Source organism: Gastrolobium bilobum, unplaced genomic scaffold (assembly GCF_033153095.1).
Source record: "Gastrolobium bilobum isolate Gb01-03AN ecotype WA unplaced genomic scaffold, APGP_CSIRO_Gbil_v1 utg16919, whole genome shotgun sequence".
In the NCBI taxonomy this organism is placed as follows: domain Eukaryota; kingdom Viridiplantae; phylum Streptophyta; class Magnoliopsida; order Fabales; family Fabaceae; genus Gastrolobium; species Gastrolobium bilobum.
The window spans coordinates 65,815-84,539 of record NW_026897069.1 but is presented as its reverse complement, the minus strand read 5'-3'; the positions used below and the strand labels follow the sequence as shown (position 1 = coordinate 84,539).

Genomic DNA, 18,725 nt, shown 5'->3' with positions numbered 1-18,725 from the left:
ACAAATTAGAAGGATGGGATATTATGGGAAAAGGAGAATAATTGAAAAGAGTGAGAGAGAAGTTAGATCAGGGAGATATAAGGGAAGGAGAAGAATAAGAGAAAAGAGATAATTTGAAAGGAAGACTATAATTTCTTAATTCATTTCCTTCCTCTTGTGATGATTATAGCCACTTACATTTTTTAATAGATGAAGTAAAATACCCAACAACATAATTTAAAATAAAATAACAAATTCTGCTAATGAGATAAGACTAGACAAACTTAAAATTAATTAAGATAAAAATAAACTAAATATAATTTGAATTCTAAATGGTAGTTGCTACAGTAGACTTTGTACAGAAAAAGTCCGCAAAGGTAGACTTTGTACCAGATTATATCAAACCAGTTTCGAAAATAAAAATATAAACTAGGAAGTCAGAAAGGAAATATATATATCATTGATATGCAAGGGTCAACTGCGGTTCACTGTTCATACATAGCAGTGAAATTTCTAATATATTATTGTAGTATGAGTATCTATATCCGCACAATAAAAACACAACATCTATACTGACACATTTTCTGAGGAGAGAAAAGAAAAGAAAACTATATTTATATATTCCCAAAAATATATAATCTGTAATTTCATTTTCAACAAGAGTTACCTACTCAGTGGGGGTAGGTAGTACAAGACATAGCAGGCCTCGGGTCAAACATGGGTGACCAGAGTCTGAAATGAGGGGAATCTCACCGTAAGAGCTCAAAGAGCATATAAGTGATAAAATAAAATTAAAAACACACACACAGTCACCAGTCACAAAATATCATATAAAATCCTATATGTAAGCATTTAAACCCCAACATATGTTCAAAAAGCGTAATGCTATTTGGTATAAAATAATTTCTATTAAAATTGTTGTGAATGGATTGTAACAATCAGGTGTTAATTTACACCGCACATGACTGGTCAAAGTTTCAAATGTAACTGTAAAAATAAAGAAGGAAAAAGGATTTCCAACTCATTTGTACTTGCATTTGTCAAAAGTAATTATTAGCATTAGCATTATTCATTCATAAAATAGCTGAAACTGAATTGAGACACAAGAAATTCAGTAAAGGTTTATTGACCATTAATTTGGAAATTAAATAAACTACAGGAATGTCACATCCACCTAGTAAAGTGTATTCAACAAAAAACCCTTCATATTGTCTGTATCGCGGTGCCTTTCCCCTCTCCAGGACCCCCTAAAAAAATCGGGGTGTAATTTAGAATCACAAGAGATGACTTAACCTCAGAGATCAATCACGCGCGATAATTTCTGGATCCGGTTCAATAGGAAGTCTCCTTGCTTAATAGTAGCTTGGTAAAGAGCATTCTTAGCATCAAGGCGGTTAGTTTCAAGAACACCCGCAACTTTATCAATATTCTTGCAATGAAGTTTCCCAGCTGCAATAAATCGTGAAAGCTCCCTGGAAGAAAATAAACGTAATAAGTACTTAGTAGCCTCCAGCAGGATTTAAAACCCTTGCATTAATCAATATTAAATCAAAAGTGAACCTGTGAAATGTATTCACTTACCAATCAATGAAATCAACGGTCACTCCAAAAGCTTTTGCCATAGCATCAATTGTAACACTCTTATATGATTCCAAAAACTGGGAATAAACAACAGTTCTGACCTCCCTCATGAAATATCGGAAATGTGGATGCAAGTAACGGTCCAACTTGATTTGCTCAGTCAAACCAGCTGAAATAAATTTCCAAATGAATCTGTAAAGAATCAATTCAACCCAAAAGCTTAAGCGCCCTCTCACACGAGAGTCTATTGGGCTTGAAGGGTGGATAATGCACAGGCTCACCTACCTGTGCGAAGAAAGAAATTCCACTACAAAAAAAGTGGGGGCGGTGAGGTTCGAACCTGGGATACGAGGCTCTGATACCATGTAAAGAACCAATTCAACCCAAGAGCTTAAACTGTTCGGTGAGGCTACATTAATAGTTTTATATATCTCAACAGAATCAAAACTATTATCATCGATTCAATTCAATTCAAATACATAGAAATGAACTATTTGCCAGCACTTCGCAGACCCTGCTGTACATCAGATGACTTAAAACAAAATCTCAAGCAATTACTTGTAGCATGAAGTGTCTCTAGTGAAGAACCAAAATAACTTCAAGAAACAAATATAAAGGTAACAAGATATGGCAGATGTCTGCTTACCAAATGCTGAGAAAAAAGACTTGTATTGACAATCATATAGGGAGTTTAAAAACTTTGACAGATAAGGGATTTTGCCAATCACTGTCAAGATCTCAGGAGCATCCACTACCTGACACAGATAAACTAAAATTAACAACATGAAATATGCAAAACATTTGAGAAGAAATATAAAGGAAAAATAAAATAGAGTCAGGACCACATGATAGAATAAAAATACCTTTTGCTTCAAAGAAACTCTATCCAATGATATAATGCTTGTTAGAACTGTGTAAAATATAAATATGTCATAGGGAAAAAGTTCATAGGTTGTAAAGGTTGAAATAGAATCCAATAACAGATTGGCAGCCTTCTTAAAATTTCGAGTTGACATGCAGTACAGGCCCTCATACACTTTCAGCCGATTCTTTCTCTCCCAATAGCCACCTTCTTCGAACAAACTGTCAAAATGATTCAGACAGTCATAAAACCAAGCCTGAACTGAAAAAATATAGTAAAGGGCAGTACTAAAGAGATATTTATAATTCAAAAAATTACCTTTTAGCTTTCTCAATGCTTTTGGCAATGAGATCAAAATCCATGTCAAAAAAACCAAGCAGCAATGTACAAAACACCAGGTCCATCTTCTGGCCAACTGCAACTGTCTTACTTTCTGTCACCTTGAGATGCTCCAAGGCTTTCTCCTGGTTCAAAAGGGCCAATGTTGTAAGACCAGTTAGATTAGAGCAGCTGCAGGAAAAGAGAAATAAGTTATAACAGGCACATATACCTTGCTGCCAATCCGGATAAAAAACAAGGATTTTGCCAAGTGAGCCTCTCGAACTTCACTTTCGCCCAAATTTTCCTCCGCATCAACAATTGCTGAAAGTAATGCAGATGCCACGTGTGCTTATTTATGTGTTAACTAGCTTCTGTTATTAGTTAGAAGTAGGTCCTGCTTTTACGGAAAGTAGTTAGTGGTTAGTTTCTTTAGCTTTCCTTATCTGAGAGCTCTTTGCTCTTTGTATATATACATCTTTATATTATTCAGAATTAGTGTGAATATTCATTACTTCATTTTCATGAATCCCTTGAGTTCTTTGGATCGTAATATGGTATCAGAGCTCTAGAGAGCTCTGGTATCGCAGCCTCTTGAATTTTCTTAGCTTCTGTTGAAGCATTCTTCCTGTTCCAGCTTGATTCCTTGTTGTGTTCTTCTTCAATGGCGAACCAGAGCACTCTGATCACTTGTCAAATCCAGCGAACTCACTATACCTCCATCCGAATGAAAATCCTTCCTTGGCTCTTGTAGCTCCTCCTTTGAATGGACGCAACTTTCATACTTGGTTGCGTGCCATGAAAATGGCTTTGCTTTCGAAGAATAAATTCTGTTTCGTGGATGGAAGCTTTCCTCCTCCTGATAACCAGGATCCTCTGTTCTCAGCTTGGGAACAATGCAATACAATGGTATTGTCCTGGATTCATCGTTCCATTGATGAATCAATCTCATAGTCCATTTTATGGATTGAGCATGATGCAGATGTGTGGCGTGATCTCTCTGAGTGGTTCTCCCAATCTGATGTGTTTAGAGTTGCAGATCTTCAAGAGGAGATTCAACGTCTGCATCAGGGAGAGAGAAGTGTTTCTGATTATTACACAGAAATGAAAACACTGTGTGATGAATTGGATAATCTCAATCCTTTGCCAAGATGCTACTGTGGAGCTCTTGAAGAAATGCGACGTGGACGAGAACGTGATCAAGTGATCAGGTTCCTCAAAGGCTTGAACGATCAGTTCTCATATGTCCGTTCACAGATCATGCTGATTCAACCATTACCTAACATGAACAAGGCGTTTTCACTTGTTACACAACAAGAACGTCAACTCAATTCTGAAGTTCATGGAGCTTTAGCTATGGAACCAAGAGCATACTTTGTGGATCAACGTCGTCGAAATGGTAACTTCGATAAAGAAAAAGGTCCAAAACCACGTGGAAATTCAACGTCTGCATCAGGGAGATAGAAGCGTTTCTGATTATTACACAGAAATGAAAACACTGTGTGATGAATTGGATAATCTCAATCCTTTGCCAAGATGCTACTGCGGAGCTCTTGATGAAATGCGACGTGGACGAGAACGTGATCAAGTGATCAGGTTTCTCAAAGGCTTGAACGATCAGTTCTCATATGTCCGTTCACAGATCATGCTGATTCAACCATTACCTAACATGAACAAGGCGTTTTCACTGGTTACACAACAAGAACGTCAACTCAATTCTGAAGTTCATGGAGCTTTAGCTATGGAACCAAGAGCATACTTTGTGGATCAACGTCGTCGAAATGGTAACTTCGATAAAGAGAAAGGTCCAAAACCACGTGGAAATAAGCCTAGGCACACACTGTGGAAGTACCAACCACACAGTGGATACATGCTATATGAAGCATGGATATCCACCAGGGTTCAAATCGAGGCCTAGAAATTCTTCTGCAAATGCAGCCCTTGCTGATGAAAGAACTGAACGAAATGAGTCACAAGATGCGATGATTATGACTCAACAACAGTACCAGAATATAATCAATATGTTGCAGAAAAAGAAGGTTCACAATGGAGAAGAAGAGAACTCCAACAACCATGCTGTCAACATGATTCACACAGCCACCACTACAGCCTTTGCTACTCCTGCTGGCACACAAAATTCTGGTAAGACAAATTTTCATTGGATCCTTGACACTAGAGCAACGGATGATATATCTTGCAATTTGTCTCATTTTACTTCTTTGCATGATATTGATCCAGTTTCCATTACTCTACCTGATGGTTCAAAAATTTTGGCTCATCACTCTGGATCTGTTGAAATATTGCAGAATATGCATTTGCCTGATGTTCTATTTGTTCCTGATTTTTGTGTTAATCTCATCTCAGTGGCCAAGCTAGTTAAATCACTTGATTGTGAACTTACTTTTCGTGATACTGTTTGTTGCATTAAACAGATCAAGTCACAGCAAGTGATTGGTTTAGCTAGACTATGCAATGGACTATTTCAATTGGAAACATACAACAACAGGAAATTGGAAGAAATCACTACTTCTGATATCAATGTTTCTGGTAGTAGATATGTAAATAACACAGTCAATGATGCTTCTACATTGTGGCATTTGCGATTTGGACATGCCTCAGACTCTGTATTGAGAGCAATGTGTAGTAGGTTTCCTTTCATAAAATGTAATAAGGGTTGTACTCCCTGTGACATATGTCATATGGCAAGACAAGAAAATTGCCATACAGTGTGAGTACCACTAGAGCCTCTAAAGCATTTGAGCTCATTCATGTAGACATTTGGGGACCATTTTCTGTTCCCTCTCTCACTGGATACAAATATTTTCTGACTGTTGTTGATGACTACTCAAGATATACTTGGGTAGTTCTAATGCAAAACAAAGGAGAGACCAGAAAGCATCTAGAGAATTTTGTTGCATTGATTAAAACTCAGTTTGGTGCATCCATTAAAACAATAAGAAGTGATAATGGACAAGAGTTCTATATCAGAGATTTTTATGATAATCAAGGAATTATCCACCAAACTTCTTGTGTGGAATGTCCTCAGCAAAATGGTGTAGTAGAAAGGAAACACCAACACCTCCTTAGCATAGCTCGTGCTTTAATGTTTCAAGCCAAAGTCTCTTTGAAATTTTGGTCAATTTCAATTCTACATGCTGTGCACTTGATCAATCGACTGAGTAGCCATCTATTACAAAACAGTACTCCATATGAGCTTCTCTATAATACTTCACCAATATTAATTCATCTGAAAGTATTTGGTTGCTTATGTTTTGCCAGCACATTATCTTCTAGTAGAAACAAGTTCAGTCCACGTGCTAGAAAATGCATGTTCCTAGGGTACAAAGATGACACCAAGGGATATGTACTGTATGATCTCCATTCTCATGAGATCTTTATTTCTCGAAATGTGGTCTTCCAAGAACAATGCTTCCCACTTTCTGATCATAACAGTGAAGTCAGATGTGATGATGCTTATGTCATGCCTATTTCTTCCACAGTCTACACCCTTAATAGATGACTTCTTCATTTCAAATCCTCAAATCACTCCAACAGTTCCTATCTGTGACTTACCCATTTCTGATGACACTACTTTTCAACCACCTTTATCAGACACCCTACCCATTTCACCTACTTCAATTTCCAATCCATTTGCCAATGAAAACCACATGATTGTACCCTCCCTACCTCCCACTACACATACCTCTAGACAATCCACTCGTACCAGCAGACCTCCCATTTATCTCTAAGACTTTCATTGTTCACTTACATCTACAACCACATATCCCATTTCATCTATTCTATCTTATGACAGATGCCCTCTTCCTCATAAAACCTTATGTTTCAACCTTCAAACCATTGCTGAGCCACGAACATACTCTGAAGCTATTAAAGATCAATGTTAGCATGATGCTATGAATACAGAAGTTTCTGCTTTAGAACAGAACCATACATGGCAACTCACTGATCTTCCTCCTGGCAAGCTGCAACTAATTGGGTGTAAGTGGGTTTTCAAAGTGAAATACCATGCTAATGGACATGTTGAGCGTTATAAAGCTCGCTTAGTTGCAAAGGGCTACACTCAACTTGAAGGAGTTGACTTCTTGGACACATTTCCCCCAGTAGCTAAGATCACAACCATCAGAACTCTTCTTGCAGTTGCATCCACAAATGGCTGGATACTGGAACAGCTGGATGTCAACAATGCGTTTCTTCATGGAGATTTGAATGAAGAAGTGTATATGGAGTTACCTCCTGGCATCACATGCTCGAAGCCTAATCAAGTCTGTCGATTACAAAAGTCATTGTATGGCTTGAAACAAGCCAGCAGACAATGGTATTCAAAGCTCACTTCTGCTTTGAGATCCATTGGCTACTCTCAATCTGAAGCAGATCATTCTCTTCTCACCAAGTCGAAGAATGGTTCATTCACAGCTCTTCTTATCTATGTTGATGATATAGTATTCGTTGGGAATGATGAGGGGGAAATCAAAAATGTAAAACAATTCCTTGATGATCAGTTTCGTATCAAGGATTTGGGTGCACTTCATTACTTTCTTGGGTTAGAAATAATTCGTTCCTCAAATGGAATTATTATTAACCAAAGAAAATATGCACTTGAAATAGTTGCTGATGGAGGATTCTTAGGATCTAAACCATGTTCTACTCCAATGGAACTTGGTACAAAGCTAGAAAAGGAGAAAGGTCAACCTTGCTCAGATCCTAGTAGCTATAGAAGGTTGGTTGGGAGATTACTCTACCTAACAACAACACGACCTGATATTAGCTATGCTGTTCAACAATTAAGTAAGCATGTTGGGAACCCCACTAATCTTCATATGCAAGCTGTAACTAGAGTTTTGAAGTATCTTAAGGGAACCCCAGGAAAAAGGGCTTTTCTTTGCAGCTAAGAATGAATCCAAAGTCAGTGCATTTGCAGATTCAGACTAGGCAACTTGTCCAGATACAAGGCGTTCAATCACTGGATATTGCTTATTCTTTGGATCTTCCTTGATTGGATGGAGATCAAAGAAACAGAATACTGTATCTCGTTCATCTTCCGAAGCTGAGTATAGAGCACTAGCAAGTTTAACATGTGAATTGCAGTGGCTCAAGTACCTTCTCAATGATTTGGGAGTCCAATTGATGCAACCAATGGCAGTATTTTGTGACAATCGTTCTGCTATAAACTTGGCTCACAATCCAAGTTTTCATGAGAGATCAAAGCATATATAGATAGATTGTCATATTGTTAGGGAGAAAATTAATAGTGGGCTCATCCATCTGCTGCCAATTTCCAGTTCTGAACAGCTAGCAGATTCATTCACTAAACCATTGGCTCCACGAATGTTCAAGGAGTTAGTCAGCAAGTTGGGGCTATTTGATGCACATCTCCCACCTTGAGGGGGGCTGAAGAAAGTAATGCAGATGCCACGTGTGCTTATTTATGTGTTAACTAGCTTCTGTTATTAGTTAGAAGTAGTTCTTGCTTTTACGGAAAGTAGTTAGTGGTTAGTTTCTTTAGCTTTCCTTATCTGAGAGCTCTCTGCTCTTTGTATATATACATCTTTGTATTATTCAGAATTAGTGTGAATATTCATTACTTCATTTTCATGAATCCCTTGAGTTCTTTGGATCGTAATAGCAATCCTGAAAAAGCAACCACATGGAAAATTATAAGCACAAGGATTACAAAGCTAACAATTTTTCAACTAACAGTTTGAATATCTGGAAATCACAAAAGGGCAAATGCATTGATTGTGATCCATCTATTACTTCTTAATAAACTTTTATACGAAACCCAATTCCTAATTCAACAATTTAGACTGACAAGAAACTTTCCTTATGAAACCCAATACACAAGTAGTGAATAAGGACAATAATTAATTACTTGGACAAAAAAATCAGAAGCAACTGCAATCACATTGCGGGAATAAGGAAGAATTGAAATTGTAGAGGCTCACTTTTCATCAAGCTTGTTGAGTTCATCGTCTAATTTAGCACGCATAGAGTCCAGAAGGGCAGGATCGGCGTCGAACACGGAATCAGCGATTAGGGTTTGGTACAAAGGGAGCATATCATCGTTGTTGATGTGAGTGAAAACCTCCTCTTTGAGACGAACCTTGTCGATGTCAGAGACATCGTGGAGGCTCAGAAGGAACAACTTGTTAGCGAGCACAAGATGTGGCTGCTGATGAGACCCTTCTTCTCCTTCCATCATTCACGATGATTACCTTAACACTTTGCCTACTCACCCAAGCAACAAGAAGATACCGCTCTTTTATGCATACATAACATAACACTGCATTATACTATTATCGATCCATCCTTTTAAACACTGCACTTTTATTCCTTGGAGGAGAAGTTGTGATTGGTTTTTTAACTAGAGTATTGGATTATGATTTTAAAAGAAATTTCTTTTTACAACTTTTTTTATAGTTTTTAAAAGACCGTTTAATATTGGAGGGATTTAAAGACTTTATTAAAAGACATTTTATAAGATTGGATTTTAATAGAATTTATAGATTTGAAAGGATAATATGGATTTATAAGATTTTAAAAATATATGAATTTTTATCAAACGTTCAAAATTACAAGAATCAATATAAAAAACAAAGAAATGCAATCATATTAATAAAAAAAAAGTAAAATATAATATAGTTTTCTCTCGGGAAATGTTATATTTACTATCTATTTTTCTTACTACTTGTTACTACCAAATCTTAACCGTTGATTTCCGTCAATCTAACGGTTATAATTTATTGCAAATTAATAATTAATTAATAAGTATGATCCCATAAATTACAACCGTTAGATTGACAGAAATCAACGGTTAGAATTTAGTAGTAACAAGTAGTAAGAAAAATAGGTAGTAAATATAACCTCTCCCTTTTCTCAATCAGTAAAATATAATATAATTTTTAACAAGCATTCAAGATTACTAAGTAATAACTCTCAACATATCTAAAGTTATACTAGTCCTCCATGCATTAACATTTTCTTGTTCCTGCTCTAGAGTTTGACCAATGAGTTGAAAATTATCTTCTTCATTTGGTATCAAAGCAATACATATATGATTATAAGACCCAATTTTTTTATTAAAATAATTTTAAATTTGAATATTGAACCTAAAGTTCATGATAAAATTTCGTTTGGAAATTTTTGTAATTGATCTTGAAAACTTTGGGATTTTTGTTCTGCGTGATGAGAGTTTTCTAACCATATATCATATGCATGTTTTATTGAGTATTCTAAGAAAATTACGAATATGAATTTCTGGGTTTTATTACATGAAAATTTAGAAAATTTCTCAAATTATTTTCAATCGATACATTGAAACCTTAAATTGCTTTGGAGCTTTTGAAAAACAAGTCTTTAGTTATCTATTGACACAAAAATTGTTTGAAATCGTTTTCTATAGCGAAGGAATTTCGTTCATGAATTTATTGTTACAAAATATAGGTTCATATTATGACAGTTTCAATTTTTCTTTAAATTGATACTGTTTCATTGATGTAAAACAAAAATTAGTTTGAGGGTTTTAGGGCTTGTTTGACTGTGTTTTGATTTTTTTTGTTCTTAAAACTGTTTTATAGAATAATTATGGAAATAGTTGTTTTCTATTTTTTTTTTGTTTTGAAAGTTAAAAATCAAAACAAAAAACAAAAACAACTCAGACACGTTCTCTAAATTTGATTCTAAAAACAATTACATTTTTTTAATTATTTTTTTAAAAACAGGCCTTACCAAACGAATTTTTTTGCTTTTTTATTCTGAAAACTAAAAAACTATTTTTAAAAATAGTAATCAAATAGAGCCTTGGTTCCTTTTTGTTTTCCCATTCTTTTATATTATTTTTAATACAAAAATCATATATTTTTGTGCCAAGAAAAATCGCAACCCGTAACTTGAAAAATCAATTTTAAAACTTCCAAAAGCTATCAAAAATCTACTGTTTTTTAGATGGATTATATTAGAATCTTGTTTTGGTTGATTTCCTCATCTGAGTTAAGGTTTATTTATTTATTTTTTATTTATTTTTTTGAAATTTATTATTTTGTGTGTGAATTCTAGTATTCAGGGGTGGGTTTGGAATTGTGTTAACTTGTTTTGCCTGTTATTTATGGGTGTGTCTCAGCAAAGTAGAAATTTTGGGGCTGGTTGAAATGGATTGAGTCATTGAGAAAATGTATTAGAACTTGATGTTATGTGGTTGGTGATTATGTTGTTTCTGAAGATGTGTTTAGTTATCTTTTGTATGTTGTGGCATTTACTGTTAATCAGAGCTGGGCAACTTCGTGGATGATTTGGGAAAGTTTGAACTCGTAGATGCATGAATATTGAAGATTTGGCTTAAGGTTGTATGTCACTGTAATAACTAGGTTCGAAATCAATTGAGGGTCACTTGAATTTCTAACTTAATTTCTAGTTTTTAGGAACTCATGTATGTAAGAGCCTGTTTGGAAGCAACATTTTTAACACGTTAGCAAAATAAATACAAGTTGTTATTTTTTTAATTATAATGAAAACATATTAACCGAAAATGAAAACAAGAAACTGAACCAAACATACTCTGAGTATGCACCTTTCAGTTTCAGTTTGGAGGTAAGAACAATGTTTTATGGATTTGACACTTCTAAGAAATTGAAGTATCAGTACTCTGGCAATCCACCGCATACCAGTGCATTGGAAGGATACGAGAATTCTTGTTTTCTTTTCTTGAACTATCTTTTGAGTACTCTAGAAAGCAACCTGTTTAGGTGGGTTTTTTTATAAAATTAATTGCTTCTGATGTATTATCATAAAATTGCTATTTGCATAGTTCAATACTGGTTTCATCAGTTTTTTTTTATTTTTCCTGATTACCGTGAAGTATTTAACTGTGAAATTACATGTTTAGGTTTTGTCAACTTTATGAACACCCTAAAGTTTGCAGATAAAGATTTGTTATAAACTGATAAAAAAAATTAGTTTTGGTAGGTGAAGAAAATGATTCTCACGAAGCAGTACCGATGCATACACTCAGCTAGCTGTCAATGTACTAAAAGGCATTTGAGTGAAGATGTGATATTCTTAGTATTTCATAATTTGAATAGGAATCCCAAACTAATTGCTACTCTGTCATGTGTGTGCAAATGGTTTGATGATCTTGCCAAGCGAGTTCTATGGAAAGAGTTTTGTCAAACAAAAGCTCCTAAGATGTTGCATGATCTGCAATCTAGTGGGAGCCACATTGTTGGTGGGAATTGGAGGGCCCTAGGGAAGTTGCTTATATATTGTTCAAGATGCAAGAAAGGTGGCTTGTTCAATAGCATTTATATCCCTGGTCACTTTGTTTATCAAACTCAATTTTCTAGAACATCAGGAAAGAGCTTTCTTTTGCCACAATGCAGAACTGATGTTTTATATGTGTCTGATCCTTGTGATCATCTTGACCAAGGTGAAGAGGGAGATGTAGGATTCTTCCGTGGAGTTTTTAAGTCATTTGCAACCTCAAAGGTCAGGAAGATGCTTATTAGTAAAGGTGACAAGCTCTATCCAACCGAAGTCGGCCCTTATTGTAAGGCAAAGTTGTGGATCATGTTGCAGGCCAAAATGATCCCTCAAAGTGCTAGTTGCAGTCTGCCCTCACATGCTTGGGATATGTACCTTATTACCATTGTCTGTATTGAACATCTTGAGTATTTTAGTGTTAAGGACCAAATAGGGCCTTGATAAATTTGTCAGTGACCAAATAAGGCCTTCGATGCTAAGGTCAGCTGTCCAAAACTCCAAGAAGACATAAGGCATGTTCAAAACGGCGTCGTATTACTTCCACACTGGCATACTTAACGGTGACTCAACAAACTAACGTTCCACGTGTGCTCCGTTAGTTGGGTCGTTGGATGTCAACTAACGGAAGGACAAACTGGGCCCTATTTTTGTAAAATTAAGGACCAAAATGAGCATTTTTTATTGTTGGGGACCAAAAGGGGCTTCGTGAAAATTGTCAGGACTAAAAAGGGTATTTACTAAAAAAAAAATTAGTTGTCTGGTTCCTATGAAATTCGAAGTGGACCCATTTTAGTTCTTTTGAGTGACTAATGTAGGTTTTTTTGAATTTGTGAGGGACCACGATTTCAACTAAATGGGTCCACTTTGAATTTCTTAAGGACCTCGAGACTAATTTTTTTATAAGAGACTAAAGTAGATATCTTATTTTTTGTTTAGGACTCAAAAGAAATTTTACTCTAGCTATAATGGTACAAGCATTCTTTCCTTTGTAATGTTTATTAGAATATTTTATTTTATTTTATTTTTTCTCGATAAAAGCTGTAATAAATAATAAAACTCGACTGTGACCGCAAAACATAACAAAGAAGTCTAATTGACAGTCACAGTACACTGCATGCTATAAATCGCCAACCTCACGATGACTCCCATGCTGGCTTTGACTTTTGAGTTTCAAATTCTTAATATTCGTTTTCACAATGTCATTGTTCGTTCTGAAAAACACGCAGTTATTATTATCATTTTTGGGCAAAGCTGTAGTTGCAAACGTAAGAAGATTATTTAGTCCCGGAAAATCGAATTAAGAGCCCAATTTTTTAGATTCTAATCCTAACAACTTTAAGCGAAGCCAAAGTGGTGGTAAGGATCATGCTTCTCCAACTATAGGCCATGATTTACTCATCACATAGGAGGTGAAATCACTTCAACTTAAGAAATGTCTACTTCTTACTACAACTTTTTTTTTTCTTCCAAAATGGACAAGCTAGAAAAGTGACAAATGCATAGCGCCAATGACAAATGCATACCTACCGCCAATGAAAAAGCAATCACTTCAATTTAGTATATGATCCATACCCAAGACATATTGCATTAATATATGCTTAGTTAACATAAATTAATGATCAACAATTACTTAATGCATGCTTCTTTGATTAATGCATGCTTCCACTACATCGGCCTCTATATAATACGAGCTAGCTTACCCAGTCTCTTACATAGACGAACGAAATTGAGGAATCTCTAATGGATCACCAGCCACCCCAAATTTGCAATGAAGATAAAGTTAAACTGGTAATCAATGCATTACCCGCAATTGGAGGCAGTGGCAGATACAGCTATTCCAAAAACTCTTACTTTCAGGTATATTGTTCCTTTCACTAACCAATTTCAGAAAAAATAAAACAAGAAAAGAATATTACAAGGATAATTTGGACAATGTTATGTACTTTGCATTTAAGGGTTTGAACTTAAAAGAGCATGGTATAATGCATAATTGATTAAGAATTTCAAACATGCTTGATAAAGGAAAAGGAAACATCAAATTTCAATGCATATATATATATATATATATATATATATTACAAGGAAAAAAGTATCCTAGAAATTAGTTGAGCTAGAAACGCAAATGTCAATGTGAGTCATTCTATTTTCTAAACAAGATCTCTTTGTAGAAACGAGGTTCAAGCGCCGAAAAGAGTAAGATAGAAGAAGAAATCCACAAGAAGCTTAATGTGAAAAAGCTTACTTCTGCTTCAAACATGATACATGTGGCAGATTTGGGATGTGCCACTGGTCCAAACACCTTCATGACTGCACAGAATGTTCTTGAAGCTATAAAAAAGAAGTACCAAAGCCAATGTCAAAATGATGCAATGCCAGAGTTCCATGTGTTCTTCAATGATTTACCATCCAACGATTTCAATACCCTCTTCACCTCTTTGCCTCAAGATAGACAATACTTTTCGGCTGGTGTGCCTGGTTCTTTCTATGATCGATTGTTTCCTGAATCTTCTATTCATTTTGCGTATTCTATTTATGCACTCCATTTTCTTTCAAAGTCACCAGAAAAGCTACAAGACATGAACAAGGGAAGAATTCACTACACAAGTACTGCTCCCAAGGAAGTGGTTGATGCATATGCTGATCAATTTTCTAAGGATGCGGGGAACTTCTTGGATGCTCGGGCTATAGAACTTGTGCCTGGGGGCATGCTAGTCATTGTCACGAAAGGTGTTCCTAATGGTATGCCTTTCTCTGACACCATGAACGGTATGCTATATGATTGTATGGGATCTGTCCTCATGGAGATTTCAAACGAGGTAATTCAGCTTCCTACACTGTATTCTTAATTGTTTCTTGTTTTCATCCATTGGAAATGTGAACGAAAAGAGTTTTTGCAATATTTGCATTGACAAAAAAAAAGGAGCACGAGCCTCCCAGAGTGATGAAGTTGTTTCTTTATGACTAAATGGTCGTATATTTGAATTTAAGAAACAACCTATTTGTAAATATACAAAGGTAAGACTGTATGTATAAACCCTCATCCCACCATTATTAGTCAGAATTTGATCCAGATTATTTTTTTTTAATGTTTGCATTGACATAATTTATAAAGTTATTCTTTTTGTGACTGAACTCATCTAGAAAACAATATCTTTGTAAAAATATACAGTAAAACTGCATCAATTAACCTTCATCTTCACATCTAACCCCCTGTAAAGTTGAGGAGTCTTTTGTGATGGGGTCTACTCTTTGCCTCTCTTTTTTTAATAACCAATTAATGCTTAATAACTAATCACGGAACTGCACTCAAGATATTAAGAACTATTTCAACCCAAAACCTTAAGATGTTGGGTGAGGGCATTTTTAATAGTTTATATTATGTTCTCTAATACAAGAAAAAAAAGTCTCTAACTCAGAATAATTTTATTTTTTTGGAGTAATCATTTATCTAAATTGCCTTTCATTCCATCCTCAAGGTGTAAGTGCAGGAAGCTATAAGCCAATATGGTAATGTCACATATCTTGGTTATATTAACAAACACGGTTATTAATTAACTACTCTTATATTAATTTTCATATAGGGGCTGTTTGATGAATCTCAAGTTGACTCATTCAATTTGCCATACTATGCCCCGAGTCCAGAGGAGATGACAAAGATGATAGAAGTAAATGGGCAATTTAGCATTGAGCGAATGGAGCTGACAAACCCAGCTCCATGGTTAAAGAGCATCAGCCACACAATACCTGAATGTATAAGTCATATGAGGGCTGCAATGGATGGAATCTTCACCAGACAGTTTGGAAATGAAGTTACAAATGAAATGTTCCAACGTCTTATCAAACACTTGTCTGACAAAAGTGAACTGCTGAACACAAAGTATAGGGACAAAACTCAGTTTTTTATTGTTTTAAAGCGTAAAGAGTGAGTGAGTTTCATATCTTAAGTTTAATAATTAATGCTCTGTCATCTTTCTTTCTTTCTTTTTTTGGGTGATGGTTTGATTGTGCTTTTGTTAACTTAGATGTGATGGATTTTCTTTATAATCTTTGTATTTTGCTGTGTCTCTCTACCTGGGTGGATCTTTGTACTTTAATTGTTTTTGGTTGAATGGATTTCTTTTTGATGTTTTTCAATAATAAAATCAGAACATTAAGATTTTGCTAGATGTTTTCACTTTTCTGCTGTTACGTACATATGATTCAGGTTTTCATATGACAAGCCAAAATGGTGGAGCATCCATGCTTCGAGGTTGTTTAGGAGCTTCGTGAAAGTCTCCTCAGCAATAAGGCTATGAGAGTAAATATGAAGCCATAATGTAGATACTAATACTCTGACTTGTTTGGTGTGATGTATAAGACTTGATAGTATAAGCTTATATTATACGTTATGATATTTTCAGTTATTTGGTGTGATCATCGTATAGTATAAACTTATACAACATAACCCCTTAATACATCAAAATGATGTATAACTTAATCAGGCCTAAGGGAGTGAGATTAAGCTTGATAAGGAGTTGATGTATTAATATTGCTTACAAATACAATTCTCAAGAACTAATATATCATTTCAATATTAATATATTAAAATAAATTTTTTTAATATATTAATTTTTAAAATATTGGAGGATATTATCTTATACAATACCATACCAAACGCTGGATAGTATTAAAATTTAATCAGGTCTTATACTATCAGGTCTTATACTATCAGCCTTATCCTATACTATAGAACAAACATGCCCTCACTGTCATTAAAGTATCATGTTAAAGAGTTTAGTTTTAATAGTTTTACACTATGGTTTAATAATATATCATTAAATTTTTTTGATATATCAATTATCCGATTAGTCTGGTTCATTAAATCCAATAAATAATATGATAACACATTATTAAATACAGTATAAAATATTTTTACATTCACAATATATCAATTAAAGTATACAACATTTTTACATTCACAATATATCAATTAAATTCCCCATCAAATCATTAGTGTTCACCAAAAGATGATATAATATGAGATAGAGATGTATTCCTTTTTATTGTTAACGAAAAGGGTGCGTACAAAACAACTCAAGAAAAATTATAAAAAAATATATTATTTTAACGTGCAGACTGAACAAATGGGTATTCTTTATATTTTCGGTAAATAAAAGAAAAATGAGTTTTCGGTAAATAAAAGAAAAATGAGTTATAACACAACTAAGTAGGATGTACTCTTCGGTAAGCAACTATTAACCCAATCCAAGAGATTAGATCATTACAAGTTTAGAACTTGGAAAAATGTAAATGTTTATGGTTGTCCCTTCCGGAGAAAATCCTGTCAATGCTAAAATTAATTTTGCAAGTACTCCTTGCAATTTCTATATGAAATTTATGAAAAAACCATAACTTCTGGTCTCAATGTTAGAGAGATATAATATAAAATCATTGAAGGATCATCAGTTGTTGGGATGGGGTCCTTTAATCAATGCTGAAGCAATTCGCAGGTTAGGACTTCGAGGTCAGCTCGAAATCACCCGAATGGCAAATCGCAAAAACAAGAAATATGCATAAATGAGAGATGGAGAGAAAAACACAACAAATTTTAACATGTAAAATATTCTCTAATGTAAAGAAGTAAAAATCACAAGACACTAGTCCAGAAAATCATCCACTATGAATAGTAGGATTACAAAGAGTTCATACTTTCCTAGTCACACTAGAGGTGCACTCAAACTTCACCAACAATGGTGGTTACAAAGACCTTCTATAAAGAGGTCTAACTTTCAAACTTCTCTTTAGAGGATTCTCTCACATGCTAGGCTAACCTATTACAAAGGTTTTCTTAAGCTTATAAAGGTAAGGAGAAAATCCTACATCTTCTTCTAGAATCTTCACCAATAATTAGGCAGGCAACATTTATTGAGGTGGTTGAGCAGACATTGAGCCATACACCTATAAATAAGGTGCATGCTTAACCACCAAACATTAAATGGAGAAACAAACCCCAACAAATCTCCGTCTTCTGACTTTAATGCGTTAGGTTCAGCAATCTGACACCTTTACAGCAGTCTTCAAATTCTCTTCTGGTACCAGCTTGGTTATCATGTCGAACCAATTGAGGTCGGCATGAACTCTGACGAGTTTGAGCTGTCTATCCTCTACCACATTCCGGATCCAGCGATACCTCACATCAATGTATACAGTGAAGGAGTGATAGATCGAATTCTTTGCCAAGTGAATTGCGCTCGGATTGTCATATTTCAGCTCGTACCTCTTTCTCTCATGGCCGAGTTCAAGGAGAAATTTCTTTATTCACATCATCTCCTTGCATGCTTCAGTCACCGCTATGTACTCGGCCTTCGTTGTTAAAAGGGCAACACATTTTTTCCATTTCGATTGCCAGGAGACAACACCTCCTGCAAATGTCATCAAGTAACTTGATTTTGACTTTCTCGAGTCGGTTTCTCCCTCTAAATTAGCATCTGTAAAGCCTTCCATCTCAGCTTTACCATATTCAAAGTGGAGACATAAATCTACTGTTCCTTTAAGATACTTGAAGATCCACTTGATGGCTTCCCAATGCTCCTTATCGAGATTAGAAAGATACCGACTCACATTCCAATAGCATATGTCAAGTCAGGTCTCATGCACACCATCGCATATATCAAGCTTCCGAGGGCGGACTGGTACGTGATTCTCAACATCTCGTCTTTCTCCTCATCAGACC

General features: G+C 35.1%; 2 protein-coding genes and 1 pseudogene across 2 annotated transcripts; 2 read left to right on the top strand and 1 right to left on the bottom strand.

Annotated features, from left to right (window-relative positions):
* Nucleotides 1-1,115: 1,115 nt before the first annotated feature.
* On the bottom strand, nt 1,116-8,960 carry LOC133303835 (26S proteasome non-ATPase regulatory subunit 6 homolog). The gene is made up of 7 exons (XM_061503803.1): nt 8,704-8,960; nt 2,973-3,063; nt 2,741-2,886; nt 2,424-2,643; nt 2,207-2,315; nt 1,561-1,729; nt 1,116-1,451 (listed from the first exon to the last, which is right to left on the bottom strand). Exons 1-7 carry the CDS (start codon nt 8,958-8,960, stop codon nt 1,274-1,276), a joined length of 1,170 nt encoding a protein of 389 aa, XP_061359787.1. The 3' UTR covers nt 1,116-1,273.
* Nucleotides 8,961-11,728: 2,768 nt separating this feature from the next.
* Nucleotides 11,729-18,434, top strand: LOC133303826 (EID1-like F-box protein 2; annotated as a pseudogene).
* On the top strand, nt 13,754-15,939 carry LOC133303841 (loganic acid O-methyltransferase-like). Its single transcript, XM_061503810.1, has 3 exons — nt 13,754-13,870; nt 14,182-14,829; nt 15,595-15,939. Exons 1-3 carry the CDS (start codon nt 13,754-13,756, stop codon nt 15,937-15,939), a joined length of 1,110 nt encoding a protein of 369 aa, XP_061359794.1.
* Nucleotides 18,435-18,725: the final 291 nt, after the last annotated feature.